This window comes from Oncorhynchus masou, chromosome 20, assembly GCF_036934945.1.
Source record: "Oncorhynchus masou masou isolate Uvic2021 chromosome 20, UVic_Omas_1.1, whole genome shotgun sequence".
Taxonomy (NCBI): domain Eukaryota; kingdom Metazoa; phylum Chordata; class Actinopteri; order Salmoniformes; family Salmonidae; genus Oncorhynchus; species Oncorhynchus masou.
Window position 1 is genome coordinate 9,593,439 of NC_088231.1, and position 13,581 is coordinate 9,607,019.

General features: G+C 42.8%; 1 protein-coding gene across 1 annotated transcript; it reads right to left on the reverse strand.

The window, feature by feature from the left end:
* Window positions 1–1,687: 1,687 nt before the first annotated feature.
* On the reverse strand, window positions 1,688–10,827 carry LOC135506887 (uncharacterized). The gene is made up of 7 exons (XM_064926308.1): window positions 10,545–10,827; window positions 7,221–7,351; window positions 6,868–7,044; window positions 4,939–5,103; window positions 4,588–4,699; window positions 4,308–4,435; window positions 1,688–3,864 (listed from the first exon to the last, which is right to left on the reverse strand). Exons 1-7 carry the CDS (start codon window positions 10,825–10,827, stop codon window positions 2,995–2,997), a joined length of 1,866 nt encoding a protein of 621 aa, XP_064782380.1. The 3' UTR covers window positions 1,688–2,994.
* Window positions 10,828–13,581: the final 2,754 nt, after the last annotated feature.

Below are 13,581 nucleotides of genomic sequence, written 5' to 3' on the forward strand. Positions count from 1 at the left end.
AGTTTGCAGATGATACAACAGTAGTAGGCTTGATTACCAACAATGACGAGACAGCCTACTGGGAGGTGAGGGCTCTGGGAGTGTGGTGCCAGGAAAATAACCTCACTCAACGTCAAGAAAACAGAAGAGATGATCGTGGACTTCAGAAAACAGCAGAAGGAGCACCCTCCTATCCACATCGACAGGACCGCAGTGGAGAAGGTGGAAAGGTTCAAGTTCCTCGGCATACACACCACTGAAAAACTGAAATGGTTCACCCACACAGACAGTCTGGTGAAGGTGGCGCAACAGCACCTCTTCAACCCTCAGGAGGCTGAAGAAATTTGTCTTGGCACCTAAAACCCTCCTAAACTTTTACAGATGCACAATTGAGAGCATCCTGTTGAGCTGTATCACCACCTGGTACGGCAACTGCACCATCCGCAATCGCAGGGCTCTCGATTCTGGGACCGAGAGACTGAAAAACAGGTTCTATCTCAAGGCCACCAGACTAGTACATTAGAGGCTGCTGCCTATTTATATAGACTTGAAATCACTGGCCACTTTAACAATGTTTGCATATTTTGCATTACTCATCTCACATAGTTGAAGTCGGAAGTTTACATACACTTAGGTTGGAGTCATTAAACTCTTTTCAACCACTCCACAAATTTCTTAGTTTTAGCAAGTCGGTTAGGACATCTACTTTGTGCATGACACAATTAATTTTTCCAACAATTGTTTACAGACAGATTATTTCACTTATAATTCACTGTATCACAATTCCAGTGGGTCAGAAGTTTATTCCAGAAAATTATGTCATGGCTTTATAAGTTTCTGATAGGCTAATTGACATAATTTGAGTCAATTGGAGGTGTACCTGTGGATGTATTTCAAGGCCTACCTTCAAACTCAGTGCCTCTTTGCTTGACATCATGGGAAAATCAAAAGAAATCAGCCAAGACCTCAGAAAAAAATTGTAGACCTCCACAAGTCTGGTTCATCCTTGGGAGCAATTTCCAAATGCCTGAAGGTCCATGTTCATCTGTACAAACAATAGTATGCAAGTATAAACACCATGGGACCAGGCAGCCATCAAACCACCCGAGATTGACGTGTTCTGTCTCCTAGAGATGAACGTACTTTGGTGTGAAAAGTGCAAATCAATCCCAGAACAACAGCAAAGGACCTTGTGAAGATGCTGGAGGAAACGGGTACAAAAGTATCTATATCCACAGTGAAACAAGTCCTATATCGACATAACATGAAAGGCCGCTCAGCAAGGAAGAAGCCACTGCTCCAAAACCACCATAAAAAAGACAGATTACGGTTTGCAACTGCAGATGGGGTCAAATATCGTACTTTTTGGAGAAATGTCCTCTGGTCTGAAGAAACAAAAATAGAACTGTTTGGTCATAATGACCATCGTTACGTTTGGAGGAAAAATTGGGAGACTTTCAAGCCGAAGAACACCATCCCATCCGTGAAGCACGGGGTGGCAGCATCACGTTGTGGGGGTGCTTTGCTGCAGGAGGGACTGGTGCACTTCACAAAATAGATGGCATCATGAGGTAGGAAAATTATGTGGATATATTGAAGCAACATCTCAAGACATCAGTCAAGAAGTTAAAGCTTGGTTCCAAATGGACAATGACCCCAAGCATACTTCCAAAGTTGTGGCAAAATGGCCAAAGGACAAAGTCAAGGTATTGGAGTGGCCATCAAAGCCCTGACCTCAATCCTATAGACAATTTGTGGGCAGAACTGAAAAGCGTGTACGAGCAAGGAGGCCTACAAACCTGACTCAGTTATACCAGCTCTGTCAGGAGGAATGGGCCAAAATTCACCCAGCTTATTGTGGAAGGCTACTCGAAACGTTTGACCCCAAGTTAAACAATTTAAAGGCAATGCTACCAAATACTAATTGAGTGTATGTAAACTTCTGACCCACTGGGAATGTGATGAAAGAAATAAAAGCTTAAATAAATCACACTACTATTATTCTGACATTTCACATTCTTAAAATAAAGTGGTGATCCGAACTGACCTAAGACAGGAAATGTTTACTAGGATTAATTGTCAGGAATTGGTCCCGCAGCCTCGGTCTTCTGCAAAAATGTACCTTTTGCCATTCCTCTGTATCGGTCGAGGATCTTGACAGTACTGGGACAACTGGCGGGGATGTGCCATCATGCCACCTTCAGTTCCAGTAGCTGTAGTTTCCTCCGCAATGTCCTGTTTTTCCACATTTTGTTACATTACAGCCTTATTCTAAAATGTGTTAGATCGTTTTTCCCCCTTCATCAATCCACACACACAATGCCCCATATTAACAAAGCAAAAACAGGTTTTTAGAAACTATTGCTAATTTATTAAAAATATAAAACTGAAATATCACATTTACACAAGTATTCAGGGCCTTTACTCAGTACTTTGTTAAAGTACCTTTGGAAGCGATTACAGCCTTGAGTCTTCTTGGGTATAACGCTACAAGCTTGGCACACCTGTATTTGGGGAGTTTCTCCCATTCATCTCTGCAGATCCTCTCAAGATCTGTCAGGTTGGATGGGGAGTGTAGCTGCACAGCTATTTTCAGGTCTCTCCAGAAATGTTTGATTGGGTTCAAGTCCAGGCTCTGGCTGGATACTCAAGAACATTCAGGTTGTCATCAAGGATCGCTCTGCACTTTGCTCCGTTCATCTTTGCCTCGATCCGGACTAGTCTCCCAGTCCCCGACAGTCCCTGCCTGGTGTCCTCCAGACGTGACGCTTGGCATTCAGGCCAAAGAGTTCAATCTTGGTTTCAACAGACCAGAGAATATTAAACTATACTTGTTCTAGCCTAGGTTTACTATCTCTCTAAAATCAGGTATTAACGCAAGCCTGTTTCAAATTAAAAGTTAAAGGGGTTAATAAGGGGTATGTGGTTAATTACCCTCTTATCCCTAGACACTTCACATGATAACTATAATATGTCAGATAAAGACATCCCTTGTGTACATCTTAAGCCACACTGCTACGATTTCTCCCCATTGTGGACACTCCTATGTCTGATAAGGCTACTTAGGAAGGAGAAGCTCTTGTGACATAATTTGCACTTGAAGCTGTCTTTGGTGTGAACAGTCTGGTGCTGCTTCACATACCTTGCCTCAGCAAAGCGCTTCCCACACGTGGGGCAGGCATATGGCTTGTCGGCGTCCATCCTAATGCTTGGCCTCCCACATTGTAACCCAATGACACCAGAGGTAGAAGCAAGAGTTTTTGAACTCCCTCCTTGACCTCTAGACATTGTTTGGGTGTTGTTGGGATTGTGTGCTGTGTTATAGGCTAGGTACCTCTTATGGTGAACGCCCATCCTGACCCTGTCTGTATTGGTGGGGTAACCATGAGGTAGCTGAGGAAGGCTAGACTCAGGTCCAGACCTTCTATGAACCCATTCACCAGGAATTGGACGAGGCCCTGAAGGAGAAGACCGACTGGCTGGTAGACTACCTCCAGGGGGCGCTCCCGTCGCTCTCTGTGAAGGCTGAAGCCCAGGGTGACCTGATCTGTTCATCATGGATATTGAGGTGTTTGTATCATAGGAACAGGAGGGTCTATCTTTATCAGCCCCAGACTGCAGACTGGATCCCTGACTGCAGCCTCTGTCTCTCTGATGACCACCAGGACTGAGGTTGTTCAGTCCACCTGTCCAATGGTTGTGTTTTGTGTAGTGGTGGAGTCTCTGTCCCTCACGGTTGGGTCCTAGTTCCGACTCGGGAAGGAAGAGTGATGGCTCCAGATCGAGGGTTTTGATCCGGGGCCAGGGTTTGTGACCACCCACCTCAGAGGTCCAGTCTCTCCCGTCAGCAACACCAGATATCAGCAGGTCCTCATGGACTGCAGACTGTAAACACAAATTTAATAGAAAAGCATACACGTTTATATAAGAAACTGCTGTACACACAAACATGACATATTATAAAATGTTAACCACAGTCAAGTACCTAACAATATGGAGCCATTGGAGTTTATTATGAAACAATGTCCATATGTGTTGATTCAAGAATGAAATGTGTTTTGGTTCAACTGAGTTAAGGGAAACTCGGTCTCTGCAATAATACAAAAATAACAAAGTCAGTCAGCACAGCTACACGTTCTCTCTCCCCCCCGCACCTAGACACCTCCCTGTCCCTGCAGATGAAATCTACACCTCACCCTGCTGTCAGCCAATCTGCTGTCATGAGGACTAGGTTCGGTTGTTGTTTTGTGTTAGACTGTCTTTTTCTGGTTGTTTTTAACAGTGTTGTTCCCTAGCCCAGAGTTGAGGACTCCGTTCCATCCACTGACCTCCACTATGTCACCTCTGGTCCTCGCCTGCTCAGTAATGTTGTCCCCTGGGCCCTTGGCTGCACCCGTCTGGGTCTGGAAATCCAAGATGGCCACCCAGTCTCTTCTGTTAGCCTCCAGCCAACCACCTGCAGAAGGAGGTTAGAAGATAGATTTTACAAACGTGTCAGAGAAAACGCTACATATGGATTTTTCTTTGGTCAATTACCTGGTCAAGTTAAGATGTGTGTTTTTGTATGCAAACATAAGTTGCTCTATGCTGTAATTATTTCCCCTTTACCTTGCTCCCCCATCTTTAGTCCACTCAGCAGGTCAATGCTCTCTGGTCCGTCTTCTATCGTCTCCTCTTTGACCAGCAGCAGATCAGGCTTCCAATCCTCCATGTCTACTGACTGTAAGAGATACAGAGTGAGAGGATGTTGGATCAAGAAATCTGATATGTGCACCCTGCTGTGGAGTATCATCTGATTGGGCAATGAGGGATTGCTATGAGTACTATGCAAACATGTTAGTTTTTGATTACTTTACACACTTTCATGGTTTGATAAGACAACAGCACTCCGACTCTGAGAGGCTTTGTGGATACGAGCTCTGACCTAATACCATTCAGACAGTAGTTCAGTGGACTCACCTCAGTGAGACTGTGTGTGGTCCTATGCTGCTCAGCTGGTTCCTCTGTGGGTTCAGGAGGTGGTGTAGTCTGGTTGTCCTCCATGACCATGGTCCCCTCAAGGTTCCCCAGACCTTCCTCACACCCCTCCTCCTTCACCAGCAGCACCTCTGGACCCTCCTCCTCCTAGTAGAGACAGGTGATACAGATTACACAGACATACACTCCCTCAGGTACGTACACACAGATAAACACACTTTCAACATGGAGTGTTTACCCATCCCTACTACGTTTGAGTCCTATACTGTAGTTACAGAATGACTTCATTGTTGTTAAACCCATCATGGTGGAAATAAATGTGAGTCAGATAAGTCAAGTCATCATCAGACAAACTAACCGATTCTGAATTGTAACTACTTTGTTTGTGTGTAAGTATATTTAAGTGTATATTGGTTATAAAGCGCTGTTGGGTGTATGCAGAATAGGGTGATATCAGATGAGATATATACTAAAGGGAGTCTCAATGAAAGTCTCAGAATAAAAAAAGTCCCATTTTGTGTTTATTAAACAAATAAGTTTTAAGTACACCATATGAAAACCACATGTACACGTCTCAACAACAAAATTGATAACTTTCATACATGTTCTCATTAAATGTATTGGAAAAACATTTTGTAGTTTAATTAGAAGTAATGAAATAGACATTTGTGAACATCATATAGCCTACACAGTACAAACAAAATATGTAACATACTGTTTAGGCATATATATATATATCACACACTGTCTGGATGCAATATTCTACCCTGAAATCTGTTCCTCTTGTTATTCCAAATGTATCTGTGGATTTTTCTGCTGACAATCGTGAGAATGTACATTTGTCTTTAATACAGGGTTTGATGTAAACGTCAGAAGCTATTGAGTGGAATGTTTTTTCTGCTGGTGTATCCTGAGGTAGCCCCTCTCTGAAAACCTCTTCCCGCAGTGCGTACAGGCAAACGGCCTCTCTCGCGTATGGACCATATGGTGCCTCTTCAGCTGGTCCTGGCGGGAGAACCGCTTCTCACACTGAGGGCAGCTGTAAGGTTTTTCCCCTGAGTGGACCCTCTGGTGCCTTTTCAGGTCACCAGCCTGAGCGAAGCACACATGACACTGGGTACAGCTGTAGGGTTTCTCTCCAGTGTGGACCCTCTTGTGGATCTCCACCTTCTGTGGGCAGCTGAAGCCTTTGTTACAGAACATGCAGAGGAACCGTTTCGCTTTACTATTGCCTGATGTGGCTCCCCCTCCCTGAGCCTGGACTCTATCCCTGTCGTTTGAGTTCAATACCTGATCGAAAAGGATGTGGCTGTGAGAATCGGAAAATGCCATTGAAGTGGACACTGGGTCGTGATCCTTGAACGTGTGTATAAGGGAGTTGGTGGCGACATTTGGATTTGTCTCTATGCTTTCCCTGTAATCTAAGAAATTTCTGCCCTGCGAGTGTCTGTCTCCTAAGTGACCTTTCCATGTGGGAGGAACGTCGCCCTCCAATTTCACAGTCACCTCATCTACGACTGAACCCTCACTTTTCTTATCTAGGCACCCTTCAGAGTATACACTACTAATGTACCGGTTCCATTCCCCTCTAAGCAGATCAGTCTTTGTCTCTAAACCCAAGGATATGTTGCCAGGGTCCATCTCTGTAGTGTAAGAACAAGACAGACCATCATCACCACCAGTGTCTAACATGTCACCATCACCATCTCCACAGGAATGACCCATCCTCTGGTTCTGGTGAAATACCGGTGGGTACTCTGAGCCAGGAGCAGGAGGACAGCCCAGTCTCCACAGCCCCAGTCTCTCTGGGTCTGATCTGTGGTCAGATCCTGTGTGTAAAAGCCTGTGTGTTACAGTTAAAGTCTCGGTGTCTGTCTCTGACTTGAGGACGGCGTTCGGCGTTCCACTGACCTCCATGATGCTGCGTATGGTCCTGGCCTGGGGCACAGCGGAGAGGTCCTCCGTGGCCACAGGGGGCACCACTCCAGCCACTGCCTCGGTCTGGATGTCTCTGCTGTGCCGTGGGTCCTTCTTTCCTTTAGTCATCTGCTGCTTGACCCCAGGACCTGCAGCTTCTGCATCTACAGACTGACAAGAAGAGAGGAGTTTATTATCGGTACATGAGTTGAATTGGATAACAATGTGGTACTGAAGTCTCAATGTCCCCTATGGCAAATAAATGAATAGCTGAGGGCAGCCTTTCTGAAATTAAAATGGGCCACATTTGATTAACTGTAATTTGGATGTAATACTATTACACAAACCTCTACCACGATAACATGCTGGGTTGAGGTTCCACTCCCCTCATCAACAGTGATTGGTTGGTCATCTCTCCATGTGTTGTGTCCTGCTGGCTTCACAAAGCTCCTGTGACCTCCAGTGAGATGTCCTTCACCTGAGAGAGTGATTGGGGGAAAATAGGTGGTGAGGTTAACTACTGTCAATGCTCAATGCTATATTGTACACATGACACTGTCTACAAGTGGCAAGGATGTCCCTTCTTATAACTTCTTGATATACAATTTATTAATTGATTGTGTTCCATGCATCACAATTTTTTATTGAGTATGACAATAGTAAATTCAGTAACTCAAGAATCTGGTTAGAATATGATTGTGTCTTTGTGTTAGAATGATGTATTCTTAATTGACCTGCCTGGTAAATAAACATTTTTTGCAAGATAGCTAAGTAAATAGGGGAACTATTACATCAGGCCCGGCCCAGGGCATAAGTGACATAAGTAGTTGCTTAGGAGGCCACTAGTTTTCTTAACAAATCACAATAAGTTGCTTGGACTCACTCTGTGTGCAATAGTGTTTAAAATGATTTTTCAATGACTACCTCATCTCTGTACCCCACATACAGATAAGTGTAAGGTCTCAGTCGAGCAGTGAATTTAAAACAGATTCAACCACAAAGACCAGGGAGGTTTTCCATTACCAACATACAAAAAATGGCATTGAATATCCCTTTGAGCATGGCGAAGTTATTAATTACACTTTGAATGGTGTATGAATACACCCAGTCACTACAAAGATACAGGTGTCCTTACTAACTCAGTTGCCAGAGAGGAAGGAAACCGCTTATGGATTTCACCATGACTCCAACTGTGACTTCAAAACAGTTAGAGTTTAATGGCTGTGATAGGAGAAAACTGAGGATGGATCAACAACATTGTAGTTAATCCACAATACTAATATAAATGACAAGAGTGAAAAGAAGGAAGCTTGTACAGAAACAAAAGAAAATTCTAAAAACATGTTTTCATTTTGTCATTATGTGGTAGTGTGTAGATTGGTGAGAAACAATTGTAATTAAATCCATTTTAAATTCTTGCTGTAACACAACAAAATGTGGAATAAGCCAAGGGGTATGAATACATTCTGAAGACACTCACCAGCCAGGTTATGAGGTATACCACAAAATGTGACAACAGGAAAGGCAGGCTTCATCAGCGCTGCACACACCACTTTGCAATCTGGAGGCATTTTGTATGTATAGAGTATGCATCTGGAAAACATTTTATATACCCCCCCCTGGCAAAATGTGTAGATTTGCAGGAAATTAGGGCCCCCAAAAGGCTAGGGCCAGCCCGACCCGTCGGAAAACGTGTGGTGAGACAGCATTTGCTCCAATACTTTTCAACACCTTCCAAGCAGCAGCAACAAATGCGTTAACCAGACATATTCATTAGTTTATGTCATAGAAAAATGTTTTTCAACTGAAAAGAATGCAGCCGTTTATTGGACAAGCTTACATAGTACCTCCCCCAATTTCAGCATATTTTCCCCGTTTGTCTAGTGAGGAGGTAGCCCCCACACTTGCTGTGACAGGTGGATTCACCTGTCAGTCACAGTGGTCACCTAGCTACAGCCTACAGAGCCTCATCAACCACGCCTCTCAACAACTCGTCTGGTTGCACCAGCACCTAGTCAAAGACATTACAGTATGAAGATAGGCAGAAACTATTTCTCCAATAGAAATCCCTGATCACGCTTGTAGGCGATGTCATTGCAACGTTGGCTAACTTTACTCATGCACAGAAACATGTCATCGGTTCTAACGGTGGTCTTGCGCTGTCAAATCAAAGACACTACTTTGATCTAAAGTTGTGTTTGTTCTCTAATCGAATTCTCAAACCCCGGCCTGGTCTGTTTGGTCTGCTTCGCAAGGGTTCCCGGAAGTCTCGCAATGTAGCGTCTCGGTTAAGAAACTCTGACCTCGTTGTTTGGCTGTCCTTGCTATCATGGATCATTGGGACGGCCCTACCCCCATTAAAGTTGAAAGTTAAAATGGTTAGGACTTGAGGCTCGGGATGTCCCAATGATTTCGGATAGCACTAGCCATTGTTTGACTCGCAATTTTCCCCGGTCTTCGCTCACGTTCTGTGGGACCTGACTTTGTGGCTGTGTTATCTAGTGTAAACAGTCTTCTGCCTGCCTCAAGACAGCGAACACACATTTTCATGGAAAACAAGAGTATGTGTTTAGTCGTTGTCCAAAACTAGGTACAACGATCCAATCTGTAGCTATAGTAGACTAGCTAGATAACATTAGCTAGATATGTTTATGCAGCCAGCAGCTAACGTTAATATTGATTTTTAGAAGTGGGGGAGCCTTTTTTTTAATCCAGTCCGATACACTCCAAATCAAATTGCGCCGAATACAACAGGTGTAGACTTTACAGTGAAATGCCTACTTCCAAGCCCTTAACCAGTGAAAGTTGCGCCCCTGATTTAGACTCACTGAATAAATGTGTTTGGCACAGGTAAAGAAGATGAAACGATCTGCTGCTGCTACCCAAGGCGTAGGGATACTCAAGTTCCTGAAAGGGTTAGTCAGCCAGTTTATTAATCCAGTAAACTTCGTTGGCATATTGTTTTATTTATTATTATGTTTCTGGAGCAAATTCCCGTCTTAAAAGTAAAAAACATACAAATTCCACCACATAGCATTCTACACAGACAATATGAACACATTTGTCCAACCATAACAGATGGATAGCTAATGCAGAAATAGAGAATTTATGGATTCTAGCACCACAATAACTTTCTCAAATACAGAGACAGGCAGCCAAGTCTTTTTCAACGAGCTAGTCACGTGCATCGTGACCAAGGGTTGAACCCGAAGTCATTTAGAACCATAGACCAGCAAAATAAATTACTGAACCGGTTCGACCCCAAGTAGTACCCGATTATATAGTTCCTTTCTGTTCATTTTTAAACCTATGAAATATAATTTCGTTATTTTCCGGTTCTGTTCTGTTCCCTGAACCGGTTCCAACTTACTGATATGAATTGGTAATGCAGGTTTGGTTAGAATAGAGTGCAATAGAATGAGTCATATTCAATGAAATATACTTAATGAAAAGGGGGTATTATTTTCATAACATAGATGAAAAGGGAAGCTATCTATAACAATCATTTATCATAGCCTACGAATAGGAGACAGAATTTTACCTGACCAGGAAAAACTCTCAAACAACCAAAGCGTATATTGGATACTATCCAAAAACTGACCAAATCACAATTCTGGATAACATCTGAACACATGCGCAGAGGGGAACGTGACAATTTATGCAAAATGTACCTCTTGCCATTCCTCTGTATCGGTCGAGGATCTTGACACTACTGGGACGACTGGCGAAGACCCGCTCTCTAATGGTCCTCTCTGCGCGCTCCCGTGACACCTTCAGTTCCAGTTGCTGTAGTTTCCTCCGCAATCCCCTGTTTTCTTTCTGGCTTTGAGACATTTCCAAACGAAACACTGCATAGTCGTCGTCTACGAGTTTACAGATCTCTGCCACGGCTGCATTCGCCAGCACCTCCATGACGGAGGCTATTTGAGTGTGAAAAACCATACAGTTAGCCATTAGCGGCTACCAAGCTAGCATTACCTAGCATCAACCAAGTCCTGTCTCCAAGGCGAGTTAAAGACTACCTGGGGTAAGTATGTAATGCTGTGCAGTTAACTTAGTCACATGTTGAGTTCCAGGATTTTGTTAAACGTCTAAATAACAATAAAACTGCTAACGTGGAAATGGTTATTGGTCACTGTTTACTTCCGTTTACTACCACTTCTTCGATGACGTTTAACGGCAGTTGACATCCAATAAATGTTGCATTACCGCCACCTACAAGACTGGAGTATAACTCCCTTATACTTCGCTTGAAAAAAAATGGTTTAATAATAATAATACAACAAATACACTACCATCTAACACTACAATAACAAAAAAAACTCCACTATTTAAATCTATTTAGTCCTAGAGGTGCAAATGCATTCATGTTTAATATTTTACCCCAGTTATCACAAGCCCTGAAGCCTTCATGCCATTTTACTGCAAACAGCTTGAGGTCAAGGACTGTTTGTAAAGATCTCAAACCACAAATTAAAGATTTAGATAACTGAGTTCACAAGCTTTTCTTTTTTAAATAACAAAACAGTGAAGAGGGACTTGACTTGAGCATGTTTTTGGTCGTTGTTCCAGGTAGCCTAGCTGTTAGGAGCGTTGGACCAGTAACCAGAAAGAATCCCAAAGCAGAATAGGAGAAAAGATCTGTCGATGTGCCCTTGAGCAAGGCACTTGACCCTAATTTATCCTGTAAGTCGCTCTTCATAAGAGCGTCTGCTGAATCAGTGGTTCCTAAACTGTGGGGCTCAGTCAGTCTGGCTTTCAACATACTTTTGAAAGTTGTAATAGTAGAATGCACAAGGTGAAATTTTCAAATTGTGTAGTGCATCATCAGTATTCCTCGTCATGTTAGTCATTGCATACCGTAGACAGCTATTTAGAACTTGTCAGAAATGTCCAGATCAAGTAAGCCATGTCAGCTAACAATTTTTAGCCCATAGATTGTGTAGTAATGTTTGAGTCACTCAAATTTCACAAATACATATTAGACATGGCAAAATATATAGAATTGCAAGAAAATTAGCTTTGAAGAGGCAAAATGTTCTCTCCGCCAACAAGAGGGGTGTGAACAGTCTGTCATAAACAGTGCTTGTACCCATAGAAATAGATGTGGGGTAGGCGCGGGATGTTCGCCAATGCTGGGAGGTGGGGGTTGGGGCGGAGTGAAAAAGTTTGGGAACCCTTGTGGCTAAATTACTTAAATATAAAAATGTGATGAACACAGTGACATGGTGACAGTATAAATACAGCCAACTTTGAGTGTGTGGCTGAGTAAGTCAATTGTTGACTGGCAATGTTTGCTACAATTGGCATAGTTTGCCTTAGCGAAGCGCTTCCCACACGTGGGGCAGGTGTACGTCATATCGCTCAGCCTCCCACATTGTGACCCAATGACACTTGAGGAGGTAGAAGCATTAACCACCATCTGAGTCTTTGAGCTCCCTCCTCAAGCCATTGTTTGGGTGTTGTTGGGATTGTGTTATGGGCTAGGTTCTCCTTATATGTTCTCATGGTGAATGCCAATCCTGATCCTGTCTGTATTTGTGGGGTAACCTCTCGTGGACAGATTCATGTCTAAACGGCGAGAATCTGTCAATACTTGTGTAGAATTATGTGATTACGAGCAGCAGTAGTTCCTGGTTTGTGGTCATCATTGATTTAAAAAATAAAATAAAAATCAACATTGGAAATTTGAGAAAATCAATGCTGCTGTAACCATAAGGGTTTGAACCGAGAAGAATGTCATGTTGTCCTGCAAAGCATGTTAAGCATCCAGATAGCTAAAATACAGACAATTGCTATCTAGCTAACTAGCTGTGTTTTACAGCTATCAGTTTTACCTACGGTAGCTACAGTTGCAAGAAAAAGTATGTGAACCCTTTGGAATTAACTGGATTTCTGTATAAAATTGGTCAAAAAAAATTCTGATCTTCCTTCTAAGTCACAACAATAAACAGTGTGCTTAAAATAACACACAAAATATTGTATTTTTCTTGACTATATTGAATACATAATTTAAACATTATTAGGTTGGAAAAAGTATGTGAACCCCTAGGTTAATGACTTCTCCAAAAGATAACTGGAGTCAGGAGTCAGCTAACATGGAGTCCAATCAATGAGATGAGATTGGAGATGTTGGTTAGAGCTTACCTGCAATATAAAACACTCACAAAATGTGAGTTTGCTATTCACGCGAAGCATTGCCTGATGTGAGCCATGCCTTGAACAAGAGAGATCTCAGAAGACCTAAGACAAAGAATTGTTGACTTGCATAAAGCTGGAAAGGGTTACAAAAGTATTTCTAAAATCCTTGATGTTCATCAGTCCACAGTAAGACAAAATGTCTATAAATGGAGAAAGTTCAGCACTGTTGCTACTCTCCCTAGGAGTGGCTTTCCTGCAAAGATGACTGCAAGAGCACATCGCATAATGCTCAATGAGGTTAAGAAGAATCCCAGAGTGTCAGCTAGAAGACTTACAGAAATCCCTGGAACATGCTAACATGTTGACGAGTCTACAATACGTAAAACTTAACAAGAATGGTGTTCATGGGAGGACACCACAGAAGAAGCCACTTCTGTCCAAAAAAACATTGCTGCACATCTGAAGTTTGCAAAAGAGCACCTGGATGTTCCACAATGCTTACTGGCAAAATATTCTGTGGACAGATTAAACTACATTTGAGTTGTTTGGATGGAACACACAACACTA

Bases quoted from the DNA above. Each gene is read 5' to 3' on its own strand.
- LOC135506887 (XM_064926308.1), bottom strand. From the start codon at position 10,827: ATGGCTAACTGTATGGTTTTTCACACTCAAATAGCCTCCGTCATGGAG. The intron at 7,045-7,220 runs GTTTGTGTAATA...TCTTCTTGTCAG, and splicing joins AGCATGTTATCGTGGTAGAG to TCTGTAGATGCAGAAGCTGC. The intron at 4,700-4,938 runs GTGAGTCCACTG...TATCTCTTACAG, and splicing joins CCACACACAGTCTCACTGAG to TCAGTAGACATGGAGGATTG.